This window comes from Glandiceps talaboti, chromosome 10 (genome assembly GCF_964340395.1).
Source record: "Glandiceps talaboti chromosome 10, keGlaTala1.1, whole genome shotgun sequence".
In the NCBI taxonomy this organism is placed as follows: Eukaryota; Metazoa; Hemichordata; class Enteropneusta; family Spengelidae; genus Glandiceps; species Glandiceps talaboti.
Genome location: NC_135558.1, coordinates 3,290,001 through 3,302,667, shown reverse-complemented (window position 1 = coordinate 3,302,667; position 12,667 = coordinate 3,290,001). Strand labels below are relative to the sequence as shown.

The 12,667-nt window shown below is 36.4% G+C and overlaps 1 protein-coding gene across 1 annotated transcript in view; it reads right to left on the bottom strand.

Annotated features, from left to right (window-relative positions):
• Positions 1-1,561: 1,561 nt before the first annotated feature.
• The window catches only part of LOC144441262 (L-proline trans-4-hydroxylase-like), a 58,692-nt gene continuing 47,586 nt past the window's right edge, over positions 1,562-12,667 (bottom strand). The window contains exons 2-7 of the mRNA XM_078130822.1: positions 12,036-12,117; positions 6,090-6,282; positions 5,041-5,132; positions 3,411-3,501; positions 2,409-2,690; positions 1,562-1,727 (exon numbers count right to left, since the gene is read on the bottom strand). Coding sequence (XP_077986948.1) covers positions 1,593-1,727; positions 2,409-2,690; positions 3,411-3,501; positions 5,041-5,132; positions 6,090-6,282; positions 12,036-12,117 — 875 coding nt within the window. The 3' untranslated portion in view covers positions 1,562-1,592. The remainder of the gene's footprint in view (positions 1,728-2,408; positions 2,691-3,410; positions 3,502-5,040; positions 5,133-6,089; positions 6,283-12,035; positions 12,118-12,667) is intronic.

The following is a 12,667-nucleotide window of genomic DNA, read 5'->3' as shown; positions in this document are numbered from 1 at the left end:
TAATATGGTGTTATAGTAACATCACTGTCGTAAAACTATACAATATGTTAAAATATACAGGTATGTGGGTGTGGGGGAGGGGAATTTTTGGAAAATGTGGTCTTTACTGTGGTGGGGGTTCACTTTGGTTACCGGATCCGCGGAGCTGAGGGTTTCAGCTTGAAACCCGTTTTCAACTCCAAAACAGCGGCACCAACAGTCAGTTACAAATGATCGGCCCCTTATCACACTACGGATTGTGTAGTGCACAGACAAGTACTAGTAAGAAGTTAGTTTGACATGAGCACTTCGTCTCAACCGGATAAACAAAATGCAGATAAAAATGACATTGTTGTTGATAATAAGTACTCTGACAGGTGAGAATTTATCATTGCAGTAGCCTGGGTCACAGTCCAGTTTACCAGGCGACAATACAGGGAGGTACGGTCCAAGCGACAGAAGTATTTCTTTTACTGTTCTTGAGTTTTAGAAAGGGCTACGTTTTCGTGTTTAAAACTATTATAGCTGTTAGATGACAAAATATAATGTAAGCTCTCAAAGAATATAAGATATTATAACTGTATTTGCCTTTCATGTTTGATAGACAGGATTCCAACACCATATATAGTATACCAAATATAACAACAAAGTCATGACGTCTAAGATCCATATACTAAAACCTGGGCTGGTCCGTTGAAAAATGTTGCGCTCGATCCGCGCTCCCTCAATAGAGCGGACATTCCCATGTGTGACCTTGACCAATTTAATCCTCGAGGGATGGCGGACAGAAAGTAAGCCTTTACGGTGCCGTAAAAGAGGTTGTGGTTTACGAGGCGTCTTGAACGGTACCGTAAAAGAGGCCGTGGTGTACTACAATGTGAACAGCCTTACAAGTTACGTTGACACAGAGAGTCATTGTAATATATACAGAGATTCAGAATCAGACTGTTACTTTATCGCCTCCATCTCCCCAACATTGAGGGCGCACTGCTATTTTATGATTTTGTTGTAATTGGTTCACCAATGACTGTTTTGTCTTGGTATGGATGCATCATATCTTTACCCGATAAATCAGTCAAATTTGTACACTCAATGATAGAACGATTCAGCACCTAGAAAATGGAAATAACTAAGAGTCATCTCAATACAGAAAATATCTACGCTAAGTGATTTTGTATGGGAGACCGGTGAAGACAGCGACTGCGACTTGAAAACTACGGCTTGCTACTGCCACCTGCCACCTGCGACTTGCAAACTGTCACCTGCGACTTGTCAGCCTCAAGTTTTACAAGCCGCAGTTTTCAAGTCGCAGTCACTGTCCTCACCGGTCTTCCATAATTTTGTGATACTCTGTGAATAGAATTAGAGGAAATCAATGTAGTGTTCATTTTTATCCAAAATTGAAAATAAATTTCAAAAAATGGGAGTCTGAGGTAAATATGAGCTGTACACAGCGTTCACACACCGATTAGTGATAACAAAAGCTTTTACGTAGCTAAAAAAACTAATAACACTGAACACATTTAATATATATAATACATAATATATATTTTAAAAAAGTGTTAAACATTACTACTACAGAGGCTAAACATGTAATTTTAGAATATACCGGCTCAGTTGTTATCGACGTCATCACTTTGTGATGAATCGATCAAGACGGTCTTGTAACGATCTTGACCAATGTGCAAAAAATCTTTTCCTGTCATGTCAGAGATGGTTTTACACTCATTAATAGCAGAGTTGGCAACCTAGAACGTAAACAAGACCATCCCAGTATTACTAAAGTTAACAACTATATCATATTGGTCAAGTGTTTGCCAACATATTCCTTATGCCACATTAACAACTTCAGGCACTCGAGAGTTACAACTGTGTTAAAGGCTAGGATTTCAATCCAAGGCTTTCGCATTACTGCTGTCTAATCAGTGGTCCTGAGTGGAGCCAGAATTAATTTGTAAATTTGTTCATCGGTCGTCACTTTTACTCTCAAGGTACCTTTCCTATTACATGTACTACCATTAGTAGTGTTATTACGAATTGGCTGCATTTTGTATGTTATACTGCCCAAACAAAAGTCCATAATCGACAATAAGCAGTACACTTGACCTTTTACAAATACTTGAGTTAGGTAAGTCTAACTCACCCTCAATAAACATACTAGCTCACCTTCAATAAACACATTTGCTCACCTCCAGTAGCCTAATTCACCTTCTAGATATCTTACTCAACTTTAATAAGTTTAGTTTACTAGCTCGCGCCTTATATAAACTTTATAAAACCACCTTCAATAAGCCTACTAACTCACCTTCAATAAGTTATCTCTAATAAGCCTGTTGGTCAACCCCAAATATAAATCTTAACTAGCCTGCAATAAATCTGAACTCAAGTTCCATAAACGTACTAACTCATCTTGAATACACCTAACTTACCTTCTGTAAAGGTGTATAAAATGGATGATGGTGCTTTCTGACGGGATTGTTGGTGGCTCGGTTGTAGGCAGCGATTAGAGCCCAGCGACGACGATCACTGTGATTCTGGTCGCTACGATGCAATACGTTGCTATGGAAATAGAGAGCATCCCCTGCATTCAATTCCACAAATACCAACGGCAACACATTTAGAACCTCTTTCACTCTTTCCATGTCAGCCCCCATCTGTCCAGCCACTCTCAAGTGATCAACTCTTCCTAGTTTGTGAGATCCGGGTAAAATCTAAATGGCATAGGATGTATTACAAGAGAAAGGAAGTTTGAGTATTAATGTTAACAAGGAAAGTAAGGAAAGTAAATCAGGCGCCATAGTAACATTCTCACAATCACCCAATTTCTCATTAACAGTTTGAAACTAAGAAAGGTAGAGAGACGTGGTCACACTCTGTTCCCCATTCAGCATTCCTATCATAATGGACCAAGCTGTTTCAAAGTCTGTATATCTATCCATCCATTTGTCTAGACCTGCCATTCAAATTTCTCTACTTCACTTTCTAACAGTATCACAACCACGTTCTCTGTGTCTATTATATATGTGTCTCTGCGTAATGTATCTTTGTCTCTGTCTGTCTGTCTGTCTGTCTGTCTGTCTGTCTGTCTGTCTGTCTGTCTGTCTGTCTGTCTGTCTGTCTGTCTGTCTGTCTGTCTGTCTGTCTGTCCGTCCGTCCGTCCGTCCGTCCGTCCGTCCGTCCGTCTGTCTGTCCCTGTCTGTCTGTCCCTGTCTGCCTGTCTCTGTCTCTCCATGTCTCTCCCTCCCTCCCTGTCTGTCTGTCTGTCTGTCTGTCTGTCTGTCTGTCTGTCTGTCTGTCTGTCTGTCTGTCTGTCTGTCCGTCCCTCCCTCCCTGTCTGTCTGTCTGTCTGTCTGTCTGTCTGTCTGTCTGTCTGTCTGTCTGTCTGTCTGTCTGTCTGTCTGTCTGTCTTCCATTCTCCCTTACGTCATTACCTGTAGACACCCATTCTCAGCATCAGCTTTGTCAATGGCCAGCATAACAGAACCCATGTCAGGATACAAGCATCCATTATTATACCAGTAACTGTTGAAGACGAGATATACTGTTACCATCATTACATCAAGGATGAATAAATGAATGGCCATGATGATAAATAATAATAATGATGATGATGATGATGATGATGATAATGATGATGATGATGATGATGATGATGACGATGATAATGATGATGATGATGATGATGATGATGATGATGATGATGATGATGATGATGATGATGATGATACAGGATACACCATACTTCGGAGGTAGAGTTTGGCTTGGGTAAAGGCCTATAACGTGTGCCTGTACGTTTTGTCTTGAACTGATCTAAACATTACACATTGGCAATAAAACACACACACAAAAAAACAACTACGAATAATGAGTAACAAGACTTCATTGAAGACATACACCCCCAACTGGCAAAGTCATTATGTTGTCGCTAGATACAAAACTTCTTAATTTATTAACCAATTTGCTATTTGACCTTGAATATGGAAGTCAAAGTCAAAGTCAAGGTATGAAAATGAAGCTCGCGTTTGGGGTATAGACATTTAAATGGATTCTTTGTGTATTCAACATCTTGAGTTAACGTAGAGAGAAGAATTCCAGTCCTTTCACCTTGAAAATGGTTGTCAAGGTCAAAGGTTATGGTCTTATTAGAAGGCTCATCATTGATAATGATGGTAGGCACTTTAATGGTGTGCATATGTCTCAAACTTTTGGAGATAACTGGCAAAATAAATTTCTATCAGAAATATGGCCATTTTGCTATAAAGGTCAAGGTCGCGAAAGTAAGTGACTTATGTGTCTCACAGTCAACCCGTCATGATTGAAATATTATCACTTGAAATGTTTTATTCAAAAAGCTGTGAAGACATACCCAAATTTGGATATTTGACCTTGGAGAAGACTTTCAAGGTCAAAGGTCATCTTAAAAGAAAGCTCATATTTGATAATATGGATGTAGGTATTTGGATGGACTCACAACATGTTACACCTACAAAGTTGTGATGAACAACAAATACGACCACCATTTGGTCATATTCAATTCAGTCGCGAAATAAAGTGACAGACATATGTCTCACATACAGTAGCATGTTACCCTTGAGCCAGGTTTGGTTGGAATAGGTCGTTGCATGCCAGAGATATGAAGGTGAATGCACGGACAGACGGATGGACAGACAGAACCCAAAGTAACAGCCCTCTCCGGGAGCTGCCGGTTGGGGCTAAATACTCTAAAAATTTCAAAGGAAAAGTTTGGGGAAAAACCTATTACAACAACAAACCTATAGCCAGGTGATGTAATTATCACATGATGGTGGTGGTGGTGGGCGGGACAATGAACGTGTACACGGCGTGATCAGTGTGTGAAGGTGCCTGGAAAAAATTATAGCGATGACATGACTGACATCAGTGAGGGGGTACATGTATACGACGTGATCAGTGCATGGTGCAAACACAGCCGTAATTTATTTTAGAATTCAACTATGTCATCGGATCAACACCTTTGTAATATATGTAACTTTAATGGCAAATTGGTATGTCAAATGTAAGCATATTGAATTCATAGCTTACCCATAGTCCTGATGCCAGTTAAACTGTCCCCCAGTACGAGCTTCTTTCATGATAAGTTTTGTGTGATAATGATAAACTTCACCCCCGAGTAGCTACAGAAAGAACAAATGTACAGAACTTTAATTTAGTCCTTTGAATCAGTGTGGTCTAATTGTGAGAAGGTGAAATCAGAACAACAGTTAATGGCAAAATAATATTTCAAATATAGAACATATAACTATAAGTTATCTATCTATCTATCTATCTATCTATCTATCTATCTATCTATCTATCTATCTATCTATCTATCTATCTATCTATCTATCTATCTATCTATCTATCTATCTATCTATCTATCTATCTATCTATCTACCTACCTGTCTGTCTACCTACCTACCGATCGACCTGTCTGTCTGTCTGTCTGTCTGTCTGTCTGTCTGTCTGTCTGTCTGTCTGTCTGTCTGTCTGTCTGTCTGTCTGTCTGTCTGTCTGTCTGTCTGTCTGTCTGTCTGTCTGTCTGTCTGTCTGTCTGTGCAGTGTCTGTTGGAAATTTGCTCTTTCGGATAAACATATGTAAATATAACAACTCATATCCCGCGTGAGTTCCAGTATAAATACTCAGGGTATTTACACTAATGTTTGCGGTGTTTTCTGTTAAACTTTCACCCTCTATACGCTCGTTAAACATTGAACACAAGCACTGAGTCTCGGGCAAATACCCTGAGTACGTCACATGCACACTTGCACTTGTACGTCATGAGGTTCTGTACGTGTTATAGTATCGTCAGGCGATGGTTATTTCTCACATGTCGAGACCCGTTTGTGGAAAAACTGCAATTGGAATTACAGCAAAACCTCGAACTGTCGAGAGCATTCGAACTGTGTATCACCTCTGAACTCTACTGTGTCGTACTGGAAACTCTGTCTGAGGCTCTATAAATTGATTGATTTATTGATCACCGCATCTGTTGTACCCATCTCCCCAAGCGAAATACTTGAAAAGTTGCCAAGTTCCAGTACTCCCACACGATGACATCAACGGTTAAGACTTTTAATGGCTGAAATCTCACCTGCTCCATCGTACCAGCTATCTTGTCAGATCTAGCAAGCATTCCAGTGACGTCACACCCAGGATGATTCCACAGACACATACGGGTTTTAAAGCCATCACCGTCATCATGATGGTATTTATGTTGAAGAACTCCGCTTTCATCTTCTAATGCTGATTTCAACAGTTTCATTTCCTGATTGTCCAGGACTGATCTGTTTGTAAATGAAAACAACATAAATAATATATGTTAAATGTTTCTCCAATATCTCACACAGTTTTGTACACTATGTCTGTTATCTCTTCTACCTATTTATATATGTAAGATCTAGAATGAAATGCAAATTTCAATTCTTCTTTTTCGTGTTGTCAAAATGTCCTTCTCTGACTTCACTGGGTGGTGTGAGAATTCAGAACTTTGGCTGAGAATGATTTTGATATGTTTAGGAATAGAAACTCACATCTCTCGTCACAGGGACGGGTGAGGTCTGCTTGTGCGTCCGACCAGTCTCAACGCAAACCGAGCTAATTTCGAACCCTCACTCACGAAGGAGGTCACTCTGATAAAATCTGATATAGTGAATATGGCGGGATTTCTTTATTTATGTCTATATCCTTCATCTAGTTTCGTTCGTTTTCGAGTTTGTTCTTCTGAGAGTGAGCGCCATCTTCCTAGATCGTAGTATAGAACTTAAGAAGGGCCAGCATGGTGAAGGCGTCACTCACTCACTCACTCACAAACGAAATAAACACAGGAAATAGTTATTACAGCTCAACGTTCCCACACAAGCTGTCATTGGTTAGGATCGAATCACATGACCTTCTTTAAATAGACTACTAATAGTACTATCCGCGCGGTGACATTGCTAGTGCGTGCAGAGACTAATGCCTGGCACTATATGTATGGAAAGCCACAACTGACTTAAGTGTGCAATTACTATTATTGTATGTGCAAATACTATGTTATTATGTGCATTCAATAGTTTATTATGTGCTTACCTTAAATTATTATGTGCATACTGTATTATTCTATGTACAGTTACTATTACTATATGTGCAAACACTATGTTATTATGTGCATTAAATAGTTTATTATGTACAGTTACTATTATTGTATGTGCAAACACTATGTTAGTATGTGCATTTAATAGTTTATTATGTACAGTTACTATTATTGTATGTGCAAACACTATGTTAGTATGTGCATTTAATAGTTTATTATGTACAGTTATTATTATTGTATGTGCAAACACTATGTTATTATGTGCATTGAATAGTTTATGTACAGTTAGTGTTATTGTATGTGCAAAAACTATGTTATTATGTGCATTAAATAGTTTATTATGTGCAAATCTTAAGTTATTATGTGCATACTGTATTATTATATGTACAGTTACTATTATTATATGCGCTAACACTATGTTATTATGTGCAAATCTTAAGTTATTATGTGCATACTGTATTATTATATGTACAGTTACTATTATTATATGTGCTAACACTATGTTATTATGTGCATTAAATAGTTTATTATGTGCAAATCTTAAGTTATTATGTGCATACTGTATTATTATATGTACAGTTACTATTATTATATGCGCTAACACTATGTTATTATGTGCATTAAATATTTTATTATGTGCAAATCTTAAGTTATTATGTGCATACTGTATTATTATATGTACAGTTACTATTATTATATGCGCTAACACTATGTTATTATGTGCAAATCTTAAGTTATTATGTGCATACTGTATTATTATATGTACAGTTACTATTATTATATGCGGTAACACTACGTCGTTATGTGCATACAGTAGTTTATTAAGGGCTTTCGTTAAGATCCCCCGCTAGAGGGCACACTTTCTCGCCGATTCAAACACGCACGCGCAGACTCGAGTTGCTGTTGTGTTATCCTTTTGTGAGCACGTCCCGTCGTCGTCTGTCATGGAGTCCCACGTCTGTTCTGTCAGATTTAGGTCTGTCAGCTTTCACAGCACGTTTCTTGACAGAGGGAGTCACTTTCTCTCATGTGCTCGACATGACTGAGGAAAATTTAATAAGTTTTGGTGTCAGAAGATTGGGTATGACCGACTTGATTTAAGAAGTCGGTGCCGGGAAACTTTGGGGCGGGCCGGGCCTGGGAGCTGACAGGGGGTCCAACTCGTGCGGCAACTAGATCGCCTAGTGACGTCTAGATCGAGATCTACCGTAACTAAGGGGAGAACCGTTTGATTTCTGGGGGGGGGGGGGTATGGAGGAAGTAGGTATGGGAGCAAATTTTTTTCCCAGTCAGAGTGACAGCAATTTTTTTTTCTACTGTCAGTCCTGCATCAATTTTTTTTTCAAATGGAGTAGCAGTGCAATTTTTTTTTTAATTAATCATTAAGTTTGAATGCGTTGTTCATACTTATACCACGTCACAATGGTTCACAACTGTACCTCTAAATAACTTGTTCTGTGCAAGTAGAAGAATTAGCAGTTAGTATGAAAGACGTCTGTCTACGTTAAATTACAACTTTAAATTATAGAACAGTTCCAAAATCAACTCTGATCAGTACTAAACTTGCTTTTCTTTGAATCAGTCAATTCCTGTAAGTTCTCAGGGAAGATATTATTTTTTGTATTTCGTTATATTTGTTGTTCCTCAATTTTCATTCTCAACTTGAGAAAGATTTATTTGTACATCTTTATAAGAGATTTATATTGAAAGAAAAACACTAGATTTTAACACTAGTCTATTGACTCCTGTCTTGTTTTTTAAATTGTCTTAATTTACAGAAACCAAATAGTCCCCTTCAGATATTGACTGTGTCATTGAGATATTGCAACAAAAATCCTGAAATATGTTTTCTTGGGTCAGAAAAGGAAAGGAAAACTTATTAAATTTTCCTCAGTCATGTCGAGCACATGAGAGAAAGTGACTCCCTTTGTCAAGAAACGTGCTGTGAAAGCTGACAGACCTAAATCTGACAGAACAGACGTGGGACTCCATGACAGACGACGACGGGACGTGCTCACAAAAGGATAACACAACAGCAACTCGAGTCTGCGCGTGCGTGTTTGAATCGGCGAGAAAGTGTGCCCTCTAGCGGGGGATCTTAACGAAAGCCCTTAATAAACTACTGTATGCACATAACGACGTAGTGTTACCGCATATAATAATAGTAACTGTACATATAATAATACAGTATGCACATAATAACTTAAGATTTGCACATAATAACATAGTGTTAGCGCATATAATAATAGTAACTGTACATATAGTAATACAGTATGCACATAATAACTTAATATTTGCACATAATAAAATATTTAATGCACATAATAACATAGTGTTACCGCATATAATAATAGTAACTGTACATATAATAATACAGTATGCACATAATAACTTAAGATTTGCACATAATAAAATATTTAATGCACATAATAACATAGTGTTAGCGCATATAATAATAGTAACTACATAGAATAATACAGTATGCACATAATAAACTATTAAATGCACATAATAACATAGTGTTAGCGCATATAATAATAGTAACTGTACATATAATAATACAGTATGCACATAATAAACTATTAAATGCACATAATAACATAGTGTTAGCGCATATAATAATAGTAACTGTACATATAATAATACAGTATGCACATAATAAACTATTAAATGCACATAATAACATAGTGTTAGCACATATAATAATAGTAACTGTACATATAATAATACAGTATGCACATAATAACTTAATATTTGCACATAATAAAATATTTAATGCACATAATAACATAGTGTTAGCGCATATAATAATAGTAACTGTACATATAATAATACAGTATGCACATAATAACTTAAGATTTGCACATAATAAAATATTTAATGCACATAATAACATAGTGTTAGCGCATATAATAATAGTAACTGTACATATAATAATACAGTATGCACATAATAACTTAAGATTTGCACATAATAAAATATTTAATGCACATAATAACATAGTGTTAGCGCATATAATAATAGTAACTGTACATATAATAATACAGTATGCACATAATAACTTAAGATTTGCACATAATAAAATATTTAATGCACATAATAACATAGTGTTAGCGCATATAATAATAGTAACTGTACATATAATAATACAGTATGCACATAATAACTTAAGATTTGCACATAATAAAATATTTAATGCACATAATAACATAGTGTTAGCGCATATAATAATAGTAACTGTACATATAATAATACAGTATGCACATAATAACTTAAGATTTGCACATAATAAAATATTTAATGCACATAATAACATAGTGTTAGCGCATATAATAATAGTAACTGTACATATAATAATACAGTATGCACATAATAACTTAAGATTTGCACATAATAAAATATTTAATGCACATAATAACATAGTGTTAGCGCATATAATAATAGTAACTGTACATATAATAATACAGTATGCACATAATAACTTAATATTTGCACATAATAAAATATTTAATGCACATAATAACATAGTGTTAGCGCATATAATAATAGTAACTGTACATATAATAATACAGTATGCACATAATAACTTAAGATTTGCACATAATAAAATATTTAATGCACATAATAACATAGTGTTAGCGCATATAATAATAGTAACTGTACATATAATAATACAGTATGCACATAATAACTTAAGATTTGCACATAATAAAATATTTAATGCACATAATAACATAGTGTTAGCGCATATAATAATAGTAACTGTACATAGAATAATACAGTATGCACATAATAACTTAAGATTTGCACATAATAAAATATTGAATGCACATAATAACATAGTATTTGCACATACAATAATAGTAATTGCACACTTAAGTCAGCTGTGGCTTTCCATGATATGCATGATATGCATGATATGCCCACTGGAATTATTTCGACCGGTACGCATCTATTCTGCGCATATCTTTCAGTATTGCGCGCTCGAGATGACAAAATTACTTCAGTGAACCACACACGCTTATTTCTTGCAGAAATTTTGAATAAAAATAATTACAAATGAACTGCGGGGACACTAGAACTCCTTCATGTCAGCATTCTATGCTTATATGCAAATACAGAGATTGGGCAATATCACACTTTAATGCGTGTACTCGGGCTGGCATTCTTTACCAAAATTTTGATGATGCCCTCGACTTCGACTTGGGTATCATCGAAATCTTGGTAAAGAATGCCAACAATTGGACAGGCACTAAATTGTGATATTGCCCTCGCTGGCATGTGTTATTATAGGTAAATAACGAAATCGAGCGTATTCGATACATCAGATTTTAATCAAGGGAGGGGTACCTGTACCAGAATGACGTTTTTTCTTCATATTTTGTAAAATGACAACATCACATGTGTATGGAATAGTCTTCAGATACTACATGATATCTATTTCACTCACTTATTATTAAATACTAATCTGGCTAAGTCGATTTTCAAAATCTGTCACACTCATGGATTAAATCATAATACTTGTAGCCAATGGATCTAATGAGATATATCAATAAACGGTTTCTTTGATCGTTCGACCGCACCTCAGACACTATATAGAAGTCTGAGACCGCACCAAAGAAATAGTTTCGCCAATGCAAAGCGCATTATCGCAAGTTAGCGTGTATGTTTCGCTGACGCAATGGTAGGCTAGGCATAGGTGAAATGCACTATGGGCTCTTCGCGGTGCGGTTCATCCAGGACGGTGCCGTAAAGAGGTGTGTGTTTTTACGACGCTGGTAAAGACAAAGGCATGAGGTACGACTGCAAAAAATGTATCTAACCACTGAAATGGCAAGTGACAAGTGTATTACTACATTCACTGTTACAGTGGAAACTTATTTTGTTTCTTCATTATTTATGTTTGATATTTGCATATACAATTTAATATGACAAATCCTCAGGGCCTAAATAATATTTAAATACCGTAGTATGATATAGCCATCTTCATTAAATTTATTCTTCATTTCTTGCGTCATACGGAAATCATCCCCAGTGAAGAGAAAATCTGTAATGAGAAGAGTTAGAAATGAAATTGTTTAAAAGATGCACAATTGTCTTTTTAATTCATCGTGGCTACTACAATCATTCTCTTCTCAATAGTAACCGCTGCAGATTAATACGTCATCGCATTTTACCCCTTTTAAGCAGATGATGTCAGTAGTTCGGACAAATAAGATTACTGCAGCAATTACAAAAATATACATTATAATACGTCAGAAACAAGGTCTACGAAACCACGAGGGGTGAAATTTGTATAAAATTACATCAGCGCGTGTATTTTCATTCCATCATAAACCACTGCAGTCATCAAAATACCCCTAAATACTTTATGTGTAACATGAGCTCATCATGTACACAGAAAGTTTCTGACCAATACAAGGACGATCCCAGATCACGTGTAGGCCACGTGACGTGTGTAACATAAAACAGAGATTAGCTACAAAAGGCTAGAGAAAGCCAACATTTGACTTATTCAGCCATGTTTTGTTCACACAGACGAACAGCACATGTATGAAGAAGTGTCCTGCGTAGACTACATACTATACATCGTGAGA